Here is a 23,217-nt window from a genome sequence, read left to right on the forward strand (position 1 = left end):
GATTTCCTATTCACAGTTAGCATTAGCACTGAGGATGTTTCTGAAAAAGTATATGTTGTATTCACTTGTGTAATTGTTTTTGGTGTGTTAATTTCACAGTAAACTTTGTGTAGCCCTACAGGACTGTCTCAGAAAATTAGAATATTGTGATTAAGTGCTTTATTTTCTGTATTGCAATTAAAACAACAAGAATGTCATGCATTCTGGATTCATTACAAATCAACTGAAATATGGCAAGCCTTTTATTATTTTAATATTGCTGATTATGGCTTACAGCTTAAGAAAACTCAAAAATCCTATCAAAAAGTTAGAACATTTCCTCAGACCAAGTAAAAAAAAAAAAAAACATTTATAACAGCAAAACCAAATCAAACATTTGAAAATGTCCATTTATGCACTCAGTACTTGGTTGGGAATACTTTTGCATGGATTACTGCATCAATGCAGCATGGCATGGAGGCAATCAGCCTGTGGCATTGCTGAGGTGTTATGGATGGCCAGGATGCTTCAATAGCGGCCTTTAGCTCATTTGCATTGTTGGGTCTGGTGTCTTTCAGCTTCTTCTTCACAACACCCCACAAATTCTATATGGGGTTCAGGTGAGGGGAATTGGCAGGCCAATCGAGGACAGTAATGCCATGGTCTGTACACTATTTACTGGTGGTTTTGGCACTGTGGGCAGGTGCCAGATCATGCTGGGAAATGAAATCATCATCTCCATAGAGCTTTTCAGCAGATGGAAGCATGTAGTGCTCTAAAATCTCTTGGTACACAGCTGCATTTACTCTGGACTGGAAACACAGTGGACCAACACCAGCAGCTGACATGGCTCCCCAAACCATCGCTGACTGTGGAAACTTCACACTGGATTTCAAGCAACTTGGATTTTGCTCCTCTCCAGCCTTTCTCCAGACTCTGGCACCTTGACTTCCAAATGAAATACAAAGCTTGCTTTTATCTGAAAAGAGGACTTTGGACCACTCTGCAACTGTCTAGTGCTTCTTTTCCATAGCCCAAGTCAGACGCTTCACAAGTGGCTTGACCATGGGAATACGGCTATTGTAGCCCATTTCCCGGACACGTCCGTGAACGGTGGCTTTTGATACCTGGACTCCAGCTTCAGTCCACTGTCTTTGAAGCTCCCCCAAATTCTCTTCATCACAATGCTGTTAAGGCTGTGGTCATCTCTCTTGGTTGTGCAGTGTTTTCTGCCACATTTCCCCCTTCCAACAGACTTTTTGTGGATGTGCTTTGAAACTGCACTCTGTGAACAGCTTGATCCTTGAGAAATGTCTTATTGTGTCTTACCCTCCTGATGGAAGGTGTCAATGATGGTCCTCTGGACAGCAGTCAGATCAGCAGTCTTCCCCATAATTGTGATTTAGTTTACTGAACCAAACTGACTGTTTATCAAGGCTCAGCAAACCCTTGCAGGTGTTTCGAGTTAACTAGACTATTCAAATGATTAGTTGAATACCCTACTAGTATACTTTTACATGATATTCTTATATTTTGAGTTATGATATTTGAGTTTTCTCAAGCTGTATGCCATAATCAGCAATATTAAAATAATAAAAGGCTTGCAATATTTCAGTTGATTTGTAATAAATCCAGAATGTATGACATTTTAGTTTTTTAAATTGTATTATAGAAAATAAAGAACTTTATCACAATATTCTAATTTTCCAAGACAGTCCTGTATTTGACAAACATGGAGTAAAAGGCACCTTTGCCATGCAATGATCTTGCCAAAATACCATCTGTTAGGCCAGAGGAGTCTGGGATTAAAAACATAAAGTCTGGCTAATGCCTTAAAAAGTCTGTCCAGTTTCCTCATAACACTCTGGACTCGCTAAATGTAAATGGTGCAACATTGACTTTGAACACATGGTCAATAAAAAATACTCACAAATGTCCTTTTCTCCCACTTTTCCTTTTTATATATATATAAAAACAACATTTGAGGTTGTCTACATCACAAACAATTATTGTCAATATTCTGTTTGGAAACAATTTGTCATGAATTGAATGAACCCCACTCACCCCAACTGTCCCACCCCAACACCCATCAGTGAACTCCTCTATGCACATGATATTTTACAGAGTTCATGATCAGTCTTTGTACATCAATATCAAAGTAGATAACTTTAAAATACATAGAATGCTCTTTCAATTGTAATTACAGATGCTAATCTTGATTGTACAAACAGTATCATTTCCCACACTTAGAGTCTGGTCCTTCACTCAGAAGCAGTCATCCATTGAAGAGCTTTTATCGATATTTTCCTCCTGTAGTGCTCTTAGACTGTGAGGGGTTTAACTACCAACTGTCTTGTCTGCACAGTCTCAAGATTATGAGGTACAGTCAGATAGGCTCCGTAATCCCTAATTAGGAAAGTAGCACTGAAGGAATAACAAATAGATTATAAAGGACCAACTAATTAGTTGAATTTATACTGTAAGTGTCAGGCAGTAAATTGTTGTTCTGAAGCACAAACTACTGGCAGTGGCGGGCTATTCGGATTCAGACAACAGGTAACTCAAAAGCACCTGGTCAATAATTTCATGGGATTGTTTGAAAGCCGATGACAAAGAAACATAAATTCTAAATATGTACCAAAGTGAATGTAAAAACCTGCACACCCCTGTTCAAATACCAGGTTTTGTGATCTTGAAAAAAAGACTGACAATCACTTGAGCCAGCACTTTGTATCCTTGTGATGCATTTTTACTCCTCCTCTTGAGAAGTTTCATTTTCATTTGGATTAGTTATTTTTAGTCTAATTTATTTTATGTATGTATTAGCACAGGGATGTGTAGTTTTTCATGTTCACTGGTTGGTGAATGGGTCTCTTATCTGGAAATGACATAAGAAAGTGTCAAAAGACGAAGAAGTCAAGATGGTGAATGTTTAGAAAAATATATCTCTGCAACACAACTTCTCTACATCCTTTGTCACTTTTTTGTGTGTGACTTCCAGTAGGCATATATTCATTCATTTATTCTAACTCAACATGTGGCCATGGTTTTCATAATATTCATCTTTAGAATAATGATTTTTTTTTCAGGAGCCTTGTCACGAATATGATTCTAAATGTGGGAAAAATACACGAAGAAAGCCTTCTTTCCTTGTACCCTGTATACACACAACCAGAAACAACCAGCTGAGTTTGGTCACCATTGTTACTGAAGCCTCCGGTACTGATGTTTGTTTTCAACCATACAGTATATTCCAATTTTTTTTTTTTTTTTTTTGTACATTGTGTTTGTTTGATTTGAGTTGCAACCGGACCAAACCAGACTTCAATGGCTCTGGGTATGATATTCAACCAGTCAGAAACTCACATGATCTTGATTAAAAAAAAAAAAAAAAAAACACTCTTTAAAATTGTTTCATTGAAAAATTAAAATCATGTTTTGGCCCCAAAGCACTTCAAGGAAAGAAAAATTCATTTGAAATTAGATTTGTTTACAAATGCTCTTGTCAGATTGTATTTTTGATTATTTGGCAATTTGGCAATCCGACAGCAGTATAACCAATAGACATAATACAAATAGTGGTTTAGGAGAGGACTGAACCAGGTCTTGGATAAGAGTAAAGACAGAAAGGAGCACTTGTCACACAATTTGGGGACTGAATCCACCACCAAATATAGAAAAACAACACACACGAGCGTGTTCGTCGTGTTCTAGCCCAGGTAAACACTTAGCTGCTCTGAAGAGTTCAAATGACCTCCACTCATGTTTGCTTTGAGGTTCAAAATACACCACAAGCCTAAATCAATACCTACATTTCATTTGCAGTCTAATATGAGACTGCCTTGTTAGTATTTTATATACAAGAGAATGAAAGCTGTCAGGTAAAAACAATGCAGAAAGTTATTAAAACAGGTTTCAAGAATAAAGTGTATACAATTTAGAATCCTCATATTGTCCGGTAACATTATTTAGGATGAAATAGCAGCCCCTGTTCTGGATTATTATCATAATTATTATTATTATTTTTTGCTTCACTTTGTTGGGCCCAACCTCAACTTGGCAAAGTCATACAAGAGCGAGGGAATGCTGACATAGTGGCTTAACTGTTAGGCACCCTCTGTCCCTCTAAAATAAAATAAAAAAAATATTTTCACGTTTCAGATAAACAGTAAGGCCATTTTAAAAATTATTTACTGATATCAATGTGTTTCATCTTTTTTTCTTGTATTTTCACAACCCATTTTAAGATTACCTGTGTAAAACAGCTACAATCAAAAAAGAGGCACTTTATAAAAGAGTATATATAGATATCTAGGCTAAATAGTATTCATCAAAATACTGTATGTATAGTGTATATCTTAAATAACGTGTCCTATTATATTTGTGTCAAGTAAACTGTTATGCCACTGAGGAAAAACAAGCTGTGGTGTTTTAAATGCTGTTTGCATGTATACTGTAGCATGAAGCATGAATACGATATAAAGATAGAATATTGAATGAATAAAAAGAACTGTTGCCGAAAAATAATGTCCACACTTCCTTGTTTGGGAGGGAGCTAAAGGCAACTTTTGCACCAGTGTAGAATTTCCTTTGTGTGAGGTTGTTTCTGTTATACTGACCAACAATGCTGCAGAAGAACGTTATGCAAATTTGCCAATTGTTATGCGCCGTTTGTACCAGGATGCATGCGGCACAAAAAGCCTTGGCAACTGGCAATAATGCATCTTATAGTGGAAACATGACATGCGATGGTTAATTTAATCACATCGAAGGTTGTATAAGCTTCAGGTGGAATTGTGCGTGACAGCTTTTTCCCACTGCTAAATCTTTGCTGTCCTGACAATAATATGAGTATCGATTACTTAAACAATACAAATCCATAAAACAGCGCAAAGCTCAGATATGTTGCTTGCCGAAAGTTAAGGAAAATTGTGTTCAAATTTGAAGAATCCTCTGTTGACTTTTTTGGACAACATCAATTCACAGCCAAAGTGGTACTTGAAAAAAAGTTTTTGTTGTTGTTTATACAGCTAAAGAAACGTCCTGAAGAAGCATTATGGCTTTAATGGCACCTGTATGTATCATATTGACAAATATGATGACGTGTATAATTGTGTAAAAGACATCTTTTGTTGACACGTTTTCAGGACATAAACAAAGGAAGGTGTTGCACACAGGAATAAAAAAAGCCTTTTGGGACATGAAGCTGCAATCAGACTATAAACTAAATGGATGTCACTACTGAGCCTTGAATGATCACATTTCATTACATTTGCTCAGCAACCAATCACATTGATGTCAATCTTGCAGGCAATCAAACCAAATGTGTGACATTTTTACCGACTTTATGGCTTCGCCCGATTGTCATAGTACTTTAATCGTGTCAAATGGACATAAAGCCGACCTGTGAACCCACATAATCAAACATAATCATTTATCAAGTTCACATTAGCTGATCAGAGCAAGGCATACAAACAGATTACCCCGTCTGTGTCAGTGTGTGTGTGTGTGTGTGTGTGTGTGTGTGTGTGTGTGTGTGTGCTTGTGTGTGTGTGCGCGCGCGCGCGCGCGCGCGTGTGTGTGTGAGTGTGTTTGGCACATGTTTGGTTGTCAGAACATGGCAGACAGATGAGGATTGGTTTCCCAGAGTTCCAATATTTTGGACTCGACACGTAGTCGTGTTGTGGCAACTGTTGGGCATCGCGCCGCTCCCATCGTGGACTTCGGCACACATCAACAATCTGGAGGAAAACAATCAAACACCGGCAAGAATTTAAGATGGGCCTTTTTGGAAACACTTTATTGATTCTCATTTATTATTATAGTCGATTAGGTCTGTCAGGTTATGTACTGTGCAAAAGGTCGTAGTTGTTTAGAACATTTAATCTGTGGCTGGTTGTGTAAACACCACATGATGTGTGATATCTTTCTATAATGATTTTAATGATAAGGGCCTCATGCGCAGTGGCGCACGTGTTAATATTATGCAATTGCATCAGCTCCATGCTATCAAGAAAACAAATGAGCGTAGCAATAATCAGCTTGTGGTGGCCATGAATGTGCCCCAAAGTGATCCACTGAGACTAATCGACCCTCTCTTTATTAAAGAATAGCCTCATAAAGAAACCAGTTTGTACCTCAGGGGACACTTATGGCTAAAAGTGCCCATACGTCAACTTGACTCGGGCTGACCGCTTGCTCCTTTCTTTCCTGAGAGGAAAATGATGGTGTGCAACTCAAGAAAAACAATGTTTAAGAGCACAGCTCTATTTGTTTTTTTCAACATCAACCGTTAAGACTCCCTAGTGGTTGTAGAAAAGCAACTATTTTGTGAATAAAATGTCTAAAACAAATAAATTGATCCATTTATTTTTTTTACCATTTCAGTTTTCCTGATTTTTGGGGGGCACCGCTTAAATGGCACCCAGTGACACATTTGGGCATCCGGCATACGTCACAATCTCTGCTGCAGTTAGATAAAAATGTCTGTGCAATTATTAAAAGAATACGGCAGTTTGACCTTTAATTGATTCAATTTCCATAATTTATTTTGGGAAAATTAAAAAAAATCCGCACAAATCAGATCAGCCAACTACGAGTTTCTACAAAAACAACAGCTGTGATTCAGTGACACAGGCACGCCTATTCTTACAATCTTGTGCTATATTCAAACACAGAAAAACAAGTCTGTTAAAGGTTAATATTCATTCAGGCCATGGCGTTCGTAAGCCCTGGAAAAGGTGACAGATGTTGTCTTGCATACTTATTGATCTAAGTCAATTTAATAAAAGAGAGGGTCAATGAGGTCAACACTGAACCAACATTTATATTTCTTTCAATATTCTGCAGAAGAACACTTTGCTCTTGAAGCAACTCTGATCAAGAATAGTATACTAATTGAAACATTGTTGATAAACATCTGAAATCAATGTCCATTAAACATTTCACTTGGAAGTCATTCCAATATGAGTGTTAAGCGGAATTAGCAGCATTATGTGAGCGCTTATTATTGTGCATGCCATATCCCGTACATATAACATGCGTCATATACTAGCAGGAGCAGCACATGCAATCAACAGTCACAGTGGGAAAATGTATGGGGGCTATTGACAGAATATTATAAGAGCTTTCCTCTCAATTCATGTTACGTAAATGCATAAACACGCTGTCCCCAGTCGCAGTAAGTGGGCAATTACGGTGTTATGATCACACGTTTGCATTAGAGGAATCAATTATGCAAATGTAATTGAATACATAAGACTCAGAAATTGTGTGTTCCTGATGAATATTTGATGTTCCCCGTTTTCTATAGAGTAATGTACACTCCCTCCAAAGATGCTCCTGCACATTTTACAGTAGAGCCAGTATCACCAATTCTGTATTTCCAAAAGCTAATAATGCTTCACTTTGACTCATCGAAAGAGGTTAATTTAAAATGCTTATTATTACACTTGTGCGGTGGTGGTAGAAAAGCAATGCATTTTTAAGCCACATGAGAAGGAGTGACGCAGAGCATTCCCAAAGCGATTATAAATGTAGCCACAATAAGAAACATAACAGAGCAATATTATTGTAAAATACGTATATGATGCCTCCCTTATATAGAATCTCATTGTTTTGTTCATGTAAATTTGCTTTTCCAAGATATTTCTTGACGTGAAAGAGACACTCATCTCTAATGTGCTTCAGTACAGTAGCCAATCCATCAAAACCATTAACCATTACATGACTTTGAGCCATGCATGGCATGATGGGAGACCTCGAGTTTGCCGTGTGAACCGGTGCGGTCGACAGCTCGCCCACACGCAATCGCAAATACCTGGCCCGTGTTCCCCTCTGTCTATCACCGTTTATGTGAAGGGCTCATTACCAGCAGCAGACACATCAATTGACCGCGCTCTCACTCGACAACCACTTGTCATAAGAGACCTTGCAGACAACCCGCAGCTTAGAGACGAGGCACGCTAATGTGCACAGCTGACTGAGAGCCACACGCAAGTTTTGTCTGCAGTTTGCATCACGCTGCAAGACAAATAGTCAAACTCCAAATGTTTTTTAACCTAATAGTTTGTAAACTCTAAATTAACCTGTGGCCCAATGAACCCTTACCTTGATCATCCTGTCTGCCAAGTTGGTGTGCTCTCAGTTCCTCGGACTTGTAGAAGTCAATACTGGCGTAAGTATTGAGGCTAGAGCCGGCACCACTGCCCATAGCGCCTGCGCCAATGTTGAGGGCGGCAGAGGAACGCTCAGCTCCAGCTTGAGGACTCTCCTTAATGGCCAAGTCAAGGTCAATATAGTTAAGGCCTTGTTCAGCAGAGGCTTGCGGAGGTGGCGTGTCAGACAAACTAGCTGCCTGGCTGCTTTCCCACAGCGAGCAGTCCAAAGTGTGTCGGTGGCTCACCGGCTGGCCGCTCTCCGAGAAAATGTTGGTAGTGGAGGATGGGTGTCGAGGTGCAGAGGGAGGGGAGTTAAAGGTCTCTGAGTGGTGGCCCCGCCGACTCTGAGCTTCGGCTCGGATAAGTCTGCTGCCATGCTCAGGAGACTGGAAGGTCTTAACAGGAGAAAATCCCAACCCTGTCTCATCTCCCATGGGTACAGGTGGACCTGAATGGGTGGCAGGTCTCGCTGAAAGATTGGTATCTGGACTGTTCTTGTCAATGAACGAATTAAGGGCGTCTCCTGCTACCTTTCCTTTGGATCGATAAACAGAGTTTCCCTCTGCTGCCAGAGGAGATGGTGTGCCATGTTCAAGTCGGCCCTTGGGCGCAACAGCCGGTGGGCCCTGCGGGGGGCTGATTGTTGACCTTAGCGGCGTTGATGACTTCCCTACATCCATGCTGACATACTCAGCAGACGTGGACAATGGTGCAGAGAAGCTGCGAGGAAGGTTAGCAGCATTATCAGGAACACGAAGGGGCTGGTTTGAGGGTCGCAGGGTTCCATGTAAGACGGGTTGCGCTCGATCTGACCCTGCACATCTTCCTCCATTATACTTATTGTCTTCTTTAAAAACAATACTGACGTACTCACCGTTGTTGTGAGCCGCCATTGGGGGAAGATTCTCTTTCACCCGAGGCAAAGTGTTTGCTTTCGCAATGTCTGAAGACAGACTGAGCGGGCGGCCCCTCCTTTGTTGCTTTGGGCTCTTGCAGCTCGATCCCCGTTTCTGAATATGACGACTATCTTTGGTGCATGTTCCTGCACTCTTGTACAAACTTAACCCTTTGCCCGCTGACATGGACTTGTCCTCCAGACTTTCACTGCTGGCTGAGCTTGAGGAGAAAGAAGAGGAAGACATGGAGAGTTGGAAGCCTCCAGTGTGTCCCACTCCCATTTTGTTTCTCTTGTTGTACCCAGCTCCCCCACTCATTCCAGCACTATCAATACTGTCTTTTTTGCACTCCCCTTTGTTTAGATCCTCCTCAAAGCGACTATAGAGAGTATGCTGATAAGCTCGGGGCAGAGAAAAGTAGGAATTAAACATTTTTGGTTGTAGTTGGTGCTGTTCAGGGTGGGACGGTGGTGTGCTACAGGCAGAGCGGCTACTGACGGGTGAGACGTTCATGTAGTCACTGGCAACCCGGCTCTCCATGCTCCCCCTGCTATCCCACATACCCAGTCCGTGTAACTCTGTGGAGACGCTACTATTAGGGGACATGACCATGTAGCCTTCTGAGCTGGGTTGCCGCATGTGCTGAGGTGGTGACACACTGTTGTTCGGCGTCATGGCCATGTATTCATCGTCTGCAGCTGGAGACGTAACTCCAGGCAACATTGACATGTAACCGCTATCCGAAGGAGCTCTCGCATCTGCTTCCCTCCTTTTGTCAAATCTCTTTCTGTTCTCCCCTGCCACATCACCTCGCCTACACCCCACTGCCAAGCTGCCAGAGCCTTCTCTGTTAGCACTCTGTGACATTATGGCATATTCTTCCTCGTCCTCGTCATCATCTTTTCGATGTGGGGCTAGTCGTTCGTGTGTGGCCAAAGGTAGAGAAGCTCTCTTACTTAGTAGTCTTCGTTCGACCTCAGAATCCCGACTGGATGAGCGCCGAAGAATGCGCCTGCCTTTAGAGCGATGATGGGAACCAAGTAGGCCCTCTCGCTGACCCATGACTATGTAGCTTGAGGGCCCTTCTCCGTGCCCGTGATGGGCAGCCATACTGGGCATGAGCAGTGAGTGTTCACCAGGACTGGAACCATATTCGTCAGAGGAGCCGTAGTCGCTTGGTGAACCTGAAACGGAAACTCTCTGAGACACGCGGGGATAGGAGCACACTGTCATACCTCCCACTGCCGCGCCCACTAGACCACACTCTGAGCCGTGACCAGAGCTGGAGGAGAGACTGGGAGCAGGAGAGGGAGCCGGGTTAGGCGTGTAGCGCGCAAGGCTGAGTGTAATCTTTGCAGGGGTGGGGGCCCTGGTGGGCTTGGGCCTGAGTGTTGGTGTAGTTGAGCAGGATCCATTAAGACTCGGGCTGGAGCTGGCCCATGTTGATCTGGTACTTGCTCCACTCTCTTCCGACCTGGCCCCAATGCTTGCCGTTCGGGCCCGTGGAAATCCATGGCGTGATGTCGGTGAGGTGCTGGTACTGCTACCACCTGGTGTCTCCGTGCGGGCTCGCCTGGTGAATCCCACCTGACTGGGCGGCAGATTTGGATGATGTCGACGACTCGGAACACTGATGGGGTTTGAAGCAGTTCCGCCGCCACATGACGTCCCCACAGACTGAGATTTACTGCGTTGACGGAACTCTTCGCTTAGCGCTTTCATGGCTTCCAGCAATGTCTCATGCATGTTCTGAGCCACCACAGAATCATCCACTTGCATCCAGAATTCTCCGGGTCCAGTGATGGCCGATCGACCCACCTCAATGAAGAAAAAGTTCTCTGAGTGGCCACATCTGCGAACATTCATCAGCTGCAGCACGACAGCGGCCACATCAGAGTTGAGCTTGACAAAGTTGACTGTCTTGTCAGTTAGGCACAGGCGGTAGATGCCTACTAAGTTCCGGGCATGTCCAAGACCTTTTGGCCAAACTTTAACCTGCCAAACTTCCTTGAACGTTGGAATTGGAGATGGAGAACTACACTCTCCACTACTGCCATAGTCTTCAGGAGATTTACCTGTAAATAAAGAGAAAGGGCATGAATGAACAAGGGGAACTCTTTGCCCAAAGATGAATGGAAATAAATATAGCTAGCACTATAAATAGTAGGATTTTTGGGGGGGGACTTGAATGAAATTTTGTCTATTGATCCCATTGAGGCTTCACTTAATGCTCTACAGCAGTGGTCCTCAACCACCAAGCCACACCTATCTAAACACAAATATGGGGTGGTTCACCGTACCTGACAAAACAATTAAGACTTTCTATGGACAACTGCAATGAGAAAGTCATTAAATATGTGTCGGGAAAAAAAAACACTACAAGCCACAGTTTTGGTTAATTGTAAGCAATATGCAGACACTCATAAATTCAAGCAGATGAAACAGATTAATCCCACAAAGGCTTAACGATAAAGCTCTGAGACATGACTGTATTCTGAACAAAATAGAACCCTAGCATCCAGCAGTCGTCTCACAGCATTCATGTATAGTGCATGCAGAGCTGGGAAAGCCCGTCAGTGGGTGCACAGTGAGGGGAAAAGGAGGGGTTGTGGTAGGCTACGAGTGCTGTTCTGCTCCAAGCAGTGGAACATGAACGTAAACAACACGAGGGAGACGCGCACAGAAAGACATTTTTTCCCCCCCTCCCTCAATTTTCTATTTCTCACATGCAGCCACGCAGAGAGCATGGATGCACGGTGATGCCGCCTTCTGCACAAATGTAGGTTATTAGAGGCGGGCGGGCTCTCGGGGCTGTGCAGAAAAACAACAACACGGGCTGGAGCGGGAGTGCTCCGCGATAGGCTAGCGCTATATGATGCATCCCGTCGATGGTTGCTATATGCCCTCTGCGCCATGCAAAAATAAGGCTGCACCCTATTTGGAATATTACTACGTGTTATATCTTGCTAGCTCGGAATAAAATGCTTGTTGTATATTTGAATCCCAAAATTGCCCAAACTGCAAATGCCACCCCTAAAACGCACCAGTCCACTTGGATCCAAATGATTTCGATTATTTTTTCCATTCAAATAATTACACGCGTTTAATTCATCTGTAGAAGATAGGGAGCTAAATTTGAAGAACATGGGTAATAAAATGAAATGGAGTGCATCCAATGGCCCCATGCGGGCAGATGGGGAGCAAAAACAGCCTAAGGCAGGATGGGCCCGATGCGGAGACACACAGCAGAGAGCAACATCAATTATTCGACTTTTGCCATCTTACAATTGCACTGGAGGTCCAGCATGGCTTGGTACCACTCGTTTTGGACCTCCTCGCTGTCCGCGGCGATTGCAAAGCTCTCGCTGCGGGTGTAGAGCACGATCAGGTGCTTGTTCTTAGAATCCGCCCGCTTGTTGATGTTGAAGCACGTCTCCAGGTTCAGCACCTTCTTGGGCACGGGAGATTTGCTGCGGAATTTCTTCTCGTTCTCGTAATACTCCAAGCGAGCGGGACCACGCTCCGAGGCCGTCCTCAGAACGAAGAAGCGCCGGTGCATTGATTTGTGCTTGCGGAGGTACCCGCTTCTCTGCACGTCTTCATAATTCTGCAACTCGGCGCCTTGGTTCTCCATGGCCCCTGCTTGACTAGAAAGCACTCAAGATGTCAAAAAACGAACAAGTCCATGTGGTCTTCGTTAATTAATCCATTGCAACTACATGCCTCCTCCTTCTCCTCCCCGCATCCTCGCCGAAGTGTCCAAGCATGTGCGTGGTGATTAGGATGGAGAACCGAGCCGGAGCGTGCCTCCATGCGCCATCCAGCAGCTGCAGGAGGATCCCAATTATGTCCTCCGCAGTCCGGCCCGGTCCCTCCTGATCCAAGTTCGATATGCGGTGTGTGCGCTCAGCCGAGTAGCGACGTCTCCTTTCCTCCACCTGTCTGACTGAGACCGTCCCCTGTCTGTAGACACCCCAGTCAAGTTTGGCAGTTTTAAACACATTATCCTGTCACAGCCTTCCACAATAAAAGCTATGTAGACTGATCAATTAAGTTCTGTTATCTGTTTTGTGCAATGAGCAACAAAATGTTCATAGTATTTTGCTGCTAGAGGTTTATAAACTATACATTTATATATGTATGTATATGTATTTATTCATGCATATGATGTATTCTTGTAAGAAAAAAAAAACATAATACAATCATGTAAGAGCTTTGGAATCAGTGGTCATGGTTCAAGTCACACTAGTAGTGCATTTGCAGTTCTTCATTCAGTATATATATGTTTCTTACAAAAGGCAATCATATAGTAGTACCACACGATACCTTTGGTCTTGCATAACTCTTCTTCGGGAATTAGGTGAATTTTCTTAATTTGAAAGAAAGTGTTTTATATTTCCGGACTTTTTCTGGTTTCCTTTAGCCAATTGACAAATTTATCTCAGACTGGCACATTTAAACTGGTGCCAGTCAAAATTCGGGGCGGCTTCAGGACAGTGCGCGGTGGAACACGATGTATGTCTGACATGGAGGCGAAATAAGCAGGGGTTTTTTTCCCCCTTTTTTTTGCTTTGGTACTCGACGATTATAAGAAAGATTTCACCTAAATACCTGATGCTGCTATACACAATAATCTCAATGTACTTTTTGGAGAGAGGTTTTTAATAACATTGTTTACATTTATGCATATGTATAATAAAAGATCATATATGGAAGTATTACACGTGCCCACGCTGAAATTTGCATAATGGACAAATAATTTCATGTGTAATGGAGATGAGCACTGCAAAAAATAAAATAAAATAAAGATAATATCTGGATTTAATGTTTGTACTCTGGTTCCCATTTCAGCATATTAATCAACCTATCAAGGTTTAGACAGCAAAAAAGTCAACAAACATTTTTACTGAAGCCATAATTTATTTACATAAACACAAAAAAGTTTCCCTTCAAAATAATCAGCACAGTCCACTTCATTTAGTTTGTGTCAAGTGTATTTACCGTATTTGGCAAAAAGAATTCAGACTCTATAAAAAGAAGGTCTTACTATTGCTTTCCAAGAAGATACATGATTCATAATTTTTAATCCGTCCGCATCTGGAATGTTGCGTTTCCTCCTTTTTGTTTGTGGACCAACTAATATGCACGTGTACACATTTACAGTATATACAAACCGATGATGACAAATAAGCATGAGCTTACATTCAAACGCTGTTATTCTAAGTTCCTTTTTGTATTTGTCTACTGTAAGGGTCGAACATAATATAATTTTAAAAATCAATTCAAACATCATCAAAATATATCATATATTGTCATTATTGTATTATGCTTGCATGTTTTGGCCCTAAGGTCATCTTTAACTTCACATGAGTCGTCATTTTTCTGAAATGTGCCGCAACCTGACTCAAGAATTCAATAATTGTCTGGTCAGGAAATTGTCACATTCTACCACGAGTCATGATCCACTGAGCAGATATAATATCACTTTTGGTAAATGTAATGTAACAAGTCATTCGGTCCTTTTGCGCCAAAAGCTCCTGTGGCGATGATGTAATAGATTAATGGCTGAAATGATCTAAAGTTTTAGGATCTAGTGTGAGGAACGTTTACTATATCTGAGACCAGATAGGAAAGGAGTTTGTGCAGCATTACTATAAATGAAGGTTACACACCAGCAAAGCTGTTTTACATTAGTCCATCAACACCAATCTAGCCCATCTTCTTCTGCCGATCCAGAAACTTCTGTCTTCTATCAGGAGGAATCTCATCTAAACCGATGCCGTGATTACTTCCTCTGTAAGAAGAAACACGGATAGGCACATGATAAAGATTTTATTACATGATGCGGGATGGTGACAGTGGCTTATAAATGTCTTAAGAAATTCACATTCAAAAGGATTGCAATGTGTCTTACCCTTGAAGGTCTGGTGGAATGGGCAGAGGTTTTTTGAAGTCTTCCCTTCCCACCAACCAGTATGTGTTCTCCACACCTTTTCCCTATTGAACAAAAGCGCATCAAGTTACAAGCATTCTGTGCATTTGTTGTTTTTGTGCGTTTTACCCAATTTACCTTTAATTCCGTCAGACCTCTGACTTGAATTTTGTAGCCCAGCTTCAAGCTGTTAAGGATGTCTACTGTGGTCTGGTTTACATGTATTCTGTAAGCTACACAAGACATCCACACAGCCACAGTTAATATTCACGTAGACACAAAGCTGAGATCCATTTGGCAAAAATGTGATTATGTTTGATATGCACGATTTGTGCTTTCAACCACTTGGAGGCAGCAGACTACAGATGTATTGCTTCTCTGTGTTTCTTGACGTCTCACACTTGCTCCATATGTAAACTGTCTTGAGTTAATCTGCTATGAATTTGCGCTATAAAATGAAACGGGCTTCAATTTTATGTAAGTAATCTAATGTAAGTGACGCAAATTTATAATTGAAGTTCTGTTTTCGGATAAAAACATTTTTTTCCCCTAAACTAATTCAAGTAGAGCATATTTGCTTATAAAAATTCCATCTGCTCACCCCCTAAATATACCAAAAGCTATGATTACAAAACACTTGAATTTCAAACACATCTTACAATATTACAGTCGAAAATAAATGGCTTACTTATATTTTGACATAGAAAAAAATACATACATATAAATGTAGTGATGGCTCTCCATCGCTTCCATTTACTACCCAGGCTAAACTGAGCCCCTCCCAAACATACTAAGATGTTGGTGGATTTGTCACCAACATAGTTTCTTGACACTAATTAATACTTTCAGGGCTTTGGCCCCATCCAACAAGAAAACATATTTCTAACTGTACAAATGGGAAGTCAATCAGCATCTTGGGACAGATATCTGGTGCACCTGAGAGGGTTCCAACGAAAGGTAACTCCAACCCAGCATCATGTTAAATGTCAAGGGTTGGTCTGTGCATGTGGCATTTCAGGTCATCTCCTTAAAAACGACTTTTGCACTTCATTCCTGCAACATGCACAGGGCCACTAAGACATCACGGCTTATTTATAGTAAAACTTTGAATTGACCTCTAATTCTGTTTATAGTCTTAAGAGATTACAAGGACTCGCCACTTAAAGCCCTGTTTAGCCTCAAGCAACATGCACACACCTGTCCTCAGCCACATGTTAGTCTTTAGGGAGGTGGGGAACCCACACAAACGTCCTGTTCTCCAAGAAAGTATGTGAATTCATCATGCATGTGATGATACTCACGCAACCCGGTGGACTCCATTCGAGATGCTGTGTTTACTGTGTCTCCAAAGAGGCAGTAGCGAGGCATTGTGAGGCCCACTACTCCTGCTACGACTGGGCCTGGAAGCGCATACACTGAGGTTAATATAGTTAAAAAAATAACAAAACAAAAAAACAATGACAACTAAAATAAAACAGAAGGCTAACTATAGTTATAGTGAACACTTCCTTTGTTTTCATCTTCATTAAATAATATCATACATGAGCTTTCGGAAGTCATTTTAAGTCTTTTTTTCTATTGCTGTACAGAGGAAGGAAGGTCAAGAAGAAGACAGTTCTCAAACAATTGCTTGTTTGAGAATTGTAGTTTACTGTAAATCAAAATGTGCTTCTTAAAAAATGAAAGCGTGACCATCACTGGACAAATAGCATTGACTTGTGTGTTAATTGGATGCCAGCACTCTAAGTGGATAGCGCTTCACTATTCCAATAAGACGTTCCAGACAAGGATCAAGGAGGTAAAAATACTTTTCTTTTCCTTAGCAGCTTGTGTTACCTCATGCGGACCAATCTGCAAGAAATTAACTTTGCTTTTTTTTTTCCTCCATCCATCTGCTACTTTACAGGCAACAGATGAGTTTTCCATACCTAACTATTATGCTTTGAAGCATTATGTCAAAGGTGGACAGGATTTGTGGTGCATGTTTTCTGAAAAGAATCTTTGGAGTATTGAGGAACTTAATAATATTTGGACAATATGAATAAATAATGTCCTTTTATGGCCTTTTAACAAATTGTACTCTATTATTCATGAATAGTTTTAAACCTGCAATTGCTCACCAGAGTGCAAGCCGATCCGGATCCTGACTTTTAATTCAGGCATGTGTCTCATCTTGAAGGTGCCGATGCAGTGGAGGATGTCAAGCGACATGTTGGCCATCTCGGCTGCGTGACGGTTGCCGTTCCTATTGGGGACTCCGGAGGCCACCATGTACGCATCTCCAATAGTTTCCACCTAAAGACCCCAAAATCAAAGTCAATAACCACTATTTATGTGTCCCCCAAGGATGACAACACGACACTCACCTTGTACACGTCATGCAGACCGATGATGGCGTCAAATAGTGTGTAGAGGTCGTTCAGCAGGTCCACCACCTCGATGGGCTCGCTGAGAGCCGAGATGGTGGTGAAGCCCACGATGTCGCTAAAGTACAGTGTGACCTCGCTGAAGTGCTCAGGCTTGACCGGCTTGCCTGTCTTCAGCGCCTGGGCCACAGACCTAGGAGAAAACACAGGGAACATCGCAAAGTGACTCCAACACGAGACTCTGAGCCACCTTCCTCAATTTCCAAAGACTGGCAAACAGATACAGTGCAAACCTTAGCAGCGTTTATGCTTGGCAGGTACGTTCGTTACTTCTTCTCGATTGCACATTCACCCCCCCAAAAAGGAACGTTTTAATAAAACTCAATTATGAAGAAATAATTCTACAGATGTAGCAGCTGTAGCTAATGTCGTGTATGATGTTAACATAACTTACTTGGGCAACATCTGAGCCACCAGTTGATCCGTTTTCTGTCTCTCCACCTCCAACTCTTCCGTCCTCTCACGGATCAGATCCTCCAAGTTGGAGGAGTACTGCTCCAACATGCGCAACATTGAATCGATGATATTGGTCTTCTTGCCTTTGGTGATGCTCTTAAACTGTTGAGGCAAAATGGACACCCCGTTGCAGTGCACGTGTCCACCCGATGTGTTTTTGCATATTTTTACCTGTTTGAAAATATCATGAAACGTGGGCCTCTTTTCAGGTTCTTCACTCCAGGCCTGCTTCAAGATTTGGATGACGTCCAGGGGAGCCTGATCCACTGACATGGAGGGGCGGCACAAAGGAGGGGGATCTTTGACCTTGCTGATAATCTCTGCCAAAACACACAGACAACACTGACATAAACAATAAGATCAAGACGCACATGCAGATGGAAAGTTTTGCTGTTATTTATATTACGGCGTTGTAGTGATGAATGCAAAATTTCCGCCACAGTTGTAATTTCCTTTCGCTAACTGATGCAAGACTAAAAATATACAGTAACCCATAATGGGTTAAATTTCTGAAAATTATCCAACACCATGTTTTCTTCTCGAGGTAATTATGACTGACTTTGACTTTGACTTTGAATTGCACACACATGGCAAAATATCTGACATCATGGCCATATCACTCACCTTTGGGTGGCATATCCAGCATACAAAAAGGAGCAGAGCGGGAAATCACTTCCTGTCCAATGATGGAAAAACTGTAAACGTCTCCCGGAAACGTCCCCTTTCTCCGCAGAGCAGCGTTGCGTAGCATCTCAGGAGCGGTCCAGAACAGATCTTTTGGTTGAAGCCAAAGAAGTGAAAATAAAACAAAGATGCTGAAAGTTATGAATTATTGGAAGAAAAGGAACATGAGACCTGATATAAACTCACTCTCAGGCTTTTCCTCGTCCATGCTGATGCCTTGGCTATTGAGAAGTTCATTGAAGCCATAATCAGTCACCTTCAGCACAAAGCGCCCGTCCACTACACAGTTTCGGGATTTGAGGCGTCCATGGATGATTCCTCGATTGTGCAGGTACTTCAGTCCCTGTTTAAATGTGACGAGTGAGTCAACACTGTTGACAAAGAGCACTACAAGCAAACGTGTGTCTTTTGTTTTTCCTGTACCCTGATGAGATCCATCAGCAGGGACGACTTGAACATCCAATCCAGACGTACGTCCTCATTCATGAGCAGGTCTTCCAAGCTACCTCGGGAGCAGTGTTCGGTCACCACTCCGAAAATACCAGAATCGTTGAAGAGTCCCAGGAACAGATTGAGATTCTCGTGCCTCATGTCTCTGAGCTGCAAGAGTTAGCCGCACAATGTGAACGCAAGGTAAAGCATTTCCCGTGCCGAACTTCCTTCTCAAGACACCAACCTTGATGAAGAGTGACTCAGTGCTGCTATTGACGCTTGTTACAGATCCAGGCGGGCCTTTTTTCAACCAAACCCAATCACCCTGAGATTTACAGAAAACACACTCATACGATGCCAACAAAAACGCCAACTAAAACAACTCACATGTCCAACTCACCTCAAATATAGCAACATTGGAGCTGTCCGGTGAAGACGCCAAATAGCTGCGGCCAGACACTGAGTGGTGAGACGTCTTCATGTCCAGTTGACTTTTCATGATGCTTTCATCATTCAACTTCTGTGCCCAACAACATATCACAACAATTAAGCAAATTGTATCTATTGCGTTAACAAAAGTATTGGTACATCGAAACAATGAACCAAGGAGAAAATGCTAGCGAGATAACACTGAGAACTGACCCTTTTGCTGATTTGAGTGTTAATGAAGACCAGGTCATCCAGAGTCAGGAGTACTTTGTTAAATCCACCGTCGTCTCCAAAGGTGAAGCCCACTCTGCCACTCCTCCTAAATAAAAAAGACAAAATATATCTTCGTACAGGCATTGGATGAATGAAAATTTCTTGTCTTGACTGTACTGTACTTGAAATGAATGATGATGTTTAGAGCACCAGCAACCACCATAGCCAAGAGAAGGAAAAAGAAGATAGTGGTAGAATCCATTCCTATGGGAGGACAAAGGATTCACTCCAGTGGAATGTGAGTTTTTGTGATGACCCTGAAGCTTCACTCACCTCCACTGCAGGCAAAATAAGGACTAAACCAACAACTGGAGTCGGTGTAGGGGGTACTGCCTGCAAAATGGATCGAGCGACCGAGATATTTCAACCCTCCAATCCTGCCGTTTGTGTGTGCAGCCTCCAGAACATGAGTGGAGTAGAGAGAGTTTCCCATCCCGCTGTAGTCCAGCACGACGTAGCGAGCCTGCATGCCTTCCCGGTTCCTACCCGCCCTCAAGTGCTGATTGAAGCCCTCGAATTCAAAGCCCCCCTCGCTGGCGCCGAGGAGCTCACCAGTCACCCATCTACCGGTATTCGCGCGGGCCTGCTCAGCTGCCATAGCAATGTAATACATCATGTTGTAGATAGAGCCGAAGAATGGTGAAACCTAGAACGGGAGACAGATGGTGATATTATGCCAATGTGAGCAGGTAAGGTGGTTCCTGAAAGTCTGGCATGATCTGACCAAATGTTCTCACATGCTCTGCTGTGGTGCTGCTGCGGATTTCGTAGCTGTCCTGAGCCTCTTTGAAGGCCTGATAAAAATTGCGGTCTCCAGAGTCCATGGTGATGGTGAGAACCCCATCGTAGGCTTTCCTCAGGTTGGTGTCGTTGCCGAGGGTGTAGTAGAAAGCGTCTTTATAGGGTAGTGAGTAGAGCAGCGTGTCATAGGGGATGAAAATGTAGCCACGGTCGATCATTTGCATGGCCAAAGCAGTTGTCAGAAGTTCGTGCTGGGATTGGCCACCAATCAGGACGGAAGGCATGCACATGATGATCACTGTGAAGAGAAAACGGCTTTATTAGCGACTCATCAGGGTTGAGGTTTTTAGTGTGAAGTGAGGCGGCTCACCTCGAACCCGATCAGTTTCCCGGACTTTTGTCAAGGCCTTCCTCGTTCCATCCTTGCCCGTCTCCATGGTCACTACGGGGGTGACGGGCAGGCCTAAAGCCCTCAGAGACGAAGCCAGCTCATATCCGGTGGCCTCCCAGAGATCATTCTCCTCCGAAATGATGGCCACGTGGGCCCACCGGAAAAAACGCAGCACTGTGAAAAGGACACGTGAAGACAACGGCTGTGGGCGGAGGAAAGTGGGGTACATCCCTCCGTCCCCCATGTTTGCTTTCAGGCAACTCCAGGAGAGAATTCCAACATCCCACTCTTTAGCGTACAAAGCAGCTGAAGAGCAGTATCCCGGGTTGGCTGGGCCGAGGAACGCTGCACCGTAGCCTTCCAGCTCAGCGAAGCGGGCCATGGCACGGGATGACTTGCAGTCCTCGTTTATCAGCGTATAGTCATACCAATAGCCTTTGTTAAGGTGGGAGTCCTTGTTGATTCGTGCAATAGCCAGGCGAGCCGCTGAGTCTGGCAGGGCTTTGGAATAAAAAGGGTCACAAGTCCAGGGTCCAACTAGGGCCACCTTGAATGTGGTAGCCCAGGCTTGACAAGGTAGGGATGAGATTAGGAGTAAGGGCATTAGGAGCCAACTTGCCCAACAGCTCTTAAAACGCTGCACCGGGTACCATGGCCGCTGTGGTTTTAACATCCACGAAGATTTGGACCAGGAAAGAAAGAAGAGACTACAAGCCATGCCATTGTTTGTGCACATGTGTCTTTTCCTCCTCGGTTTTAACGAGTCGTGTTGCCATCGAGGGTGGTGGGACAGGTTGTGCAGGAAGCGAGGGTCTCTGTGACTTGCCATTCTCTGGCGCAGCTTTTAAGATGTCCTCTCAGGGAGGTGATGAGGTGCTACAGTAGCTGGCGGGGAGGCCCTCCCTTGGCACTCAGCAGCCTTTCAATCCTAAAATGGAAAGATGTCGACAGTGAAAGATGTACAAGTATTAGATTCAATACTTTAATTGGGAAATTGCCACCAGAGACAGTCACTGATCACAGCATTTTATAAGAGCAATTACTCATCCCTACTCTGTATTATATATAAAATGGACGTATCCAAATGTCAAGTTGTCTGAACAAAATAATCTGTTTATATTCATTACGTAGATATGATGAATCTCATCGAAATAGCCACGTGGATTGAGTCAGAGTCTTTCAGGTACATTGGCACAACTCATCATGAACTTTGACCCTAACTTTAAGCATAATACAATTTCAAACCAACATGCACCTGTCTCATAAAGTGATGTAGCTGATGCACAATTACTTGCATGCGCTTAGCAAGCCTATTAGCGCTGCTATGGCTATACAGGTAAATCTGGCCTTAATGTCTATTTGGTCTGTCATTGCTTTTTCCATTCAAGGGGTCACTCAGACTACTGCACTTACAATCTCCCCCTTAATTTGCATTGGCTGCCCTGAAATTTTCATAAAATGTTTCCTTAGCCCGGCTGTGTGATTATTATATGGTTGCAGGGAATTGACGTGATTTAAAGCTCACTTTGCTCAAGTCAAGGTCAACTGCGATCAGCCTTTAAAATTATTTTCAGTTGTAGTAACAATGACATTCTTAACTGGACAGATCAACAGAATTGAAAACGTTTTACCTGGATTGGTTCTCGATATAGAGGATCCATGTTAACGTTTCATGTCGTCCCAATTCCAGCTTCTTTCCAGTTATTGTGATAAATGTCATTAGTCATTCAAGTGAAAAAAAATTATGATCTTCAAGTTTAAGTTCCTGTTTAAAAATGCAGTCACGATTCCATATTTCCATTTGTTAAATCTCCCGTCACTTGTTGCTTCCCAGCCTGGGACTGGGACTCTCCCCAAACCTTAGGAGAGGCATGAGAACAAGAGCCAGTTAAATAAAACAAGTACATTTAAGAAAGAAAAAAAAAGAAAGAAAACGAAGGTTGTAGACCCCTTGGATAGGATAATAGGTAAAAGAAAACGGAAAGGACCGGGGAGGACATTCAAGTTGTGACTTCTCAGCCTTCTTTAGCTTTTAATCCATACTAGTGTGGGAAGAGTGAGTGCGAGGGAGGGCTCAAGGAGATCAGGTGAAAGTTGGGATGTGCACGGGCCATCGATGGGATTCCCACAGAGTGAGACATCATTGTGCTCCTCAGAATCAACTTTGCATTTTTAACAATCATAAAAACTTAAAGCATGACATAACCCCCCGCCTAGATACAAAATGATTACTGTATTGTATTGAATTGCATAACATTCTACTGTATCATCTTAACTATGCTTCATTTTTCATGACTGGTTGTCTTCAGTGGGGTCAAGGGTGAGCTTCCACATGGCAGTGCCAACCACAGGCTCAATGCCCGTACATGATCTGAACTCTCTTTGGATGATGGCTCAAAATAACCCGAGGTAAGCTACT

General features: G+C 42.8%; 2 protein-coding genes across 2 annotated transcripts; both read right to left on the bottom strand.

Moving 5' to 3' along the window:
* Positions 1-1,912: 1,912 nt before the first annotated feature.
* si:ch211-284e13.4 (insulin receptor substrate 1-B) lies at positions 1,913-12,986 on the bottom strand. The gene is made up of 3 exons (XM_049742315.1): positions 12,320-12,986; positions 8,089-11,109; positions 1,913-5,720 (listed from the first exon to the last, which is right to left on the bottom strand). Exons 1-3 carry the CDS (start codon positions 12,666-12,668, stop codon positions 5,713-5,715), a joined length of 3,378 nt encoding a protein of 1,125 aa, XP_049598272.1. The 5' UTR covers positions 12,669-12,986; the 3' UTR covers positions 1,913-5,712.
* A 692-nt stretch (positions 12,987-13,678) lies between these two features.
* On the bottom strand, positions 13,679-22,851 carry gucy2d (guanylate cyclase 2D, retinal). The gene is made up of 19 exons (XM_049742314.2): positions 22,430-22,851; positions 20,778-21,726; positions 20,404-20,705; positions 19,940-20,312; positions 19,789-19,870; positions 19,607-19,712; positions 19,365-19,484; positions 19,209-19,289; positions 18,956-19,132; positions 18,719-18,875; positions 18,473-18,622; positions 18,020-18,168; positions 17,787-17,950; positions 17,333-17,525; positions 17,087-17,261; positions 16,268-16,366; positions 15,105-15,199; positions 14,949-15,031; positions 13,679-14,828 (listed from the first exon to the last, which is right to left on the bottom strand). Exons 2-19 carry the CDS (start codon positions 21,625-21,627, stop codon positions 14,744-14,746), a joined length of 3,441 nt encoding a protein of 1,146 aa, XP_049598271.1. The 5' UTR covers positions 21,628-21,726; positions 22,430-22,851; the 3' UTR covers positions 13,679-14,743.
* Positions 22,852-23,217: the final 366 nt, after the last annotated feature.

The sequence above is a fragment of the Syngnathus scovelli genome, chromosome 15 (assembly GCF_024217435.2).
Source record: "Syngnathus scovelli strain Florida chromosome 15, RoL_Ssco_1.2, whole genome shotgun sequence".
Classification (NCBI taxonomy): Eukaryota; Metazoa; Chordata; class Actinopteri; order Syngnathiformes; family Syngnathidae; genus Syngnathus; species Syngnathus scovelli.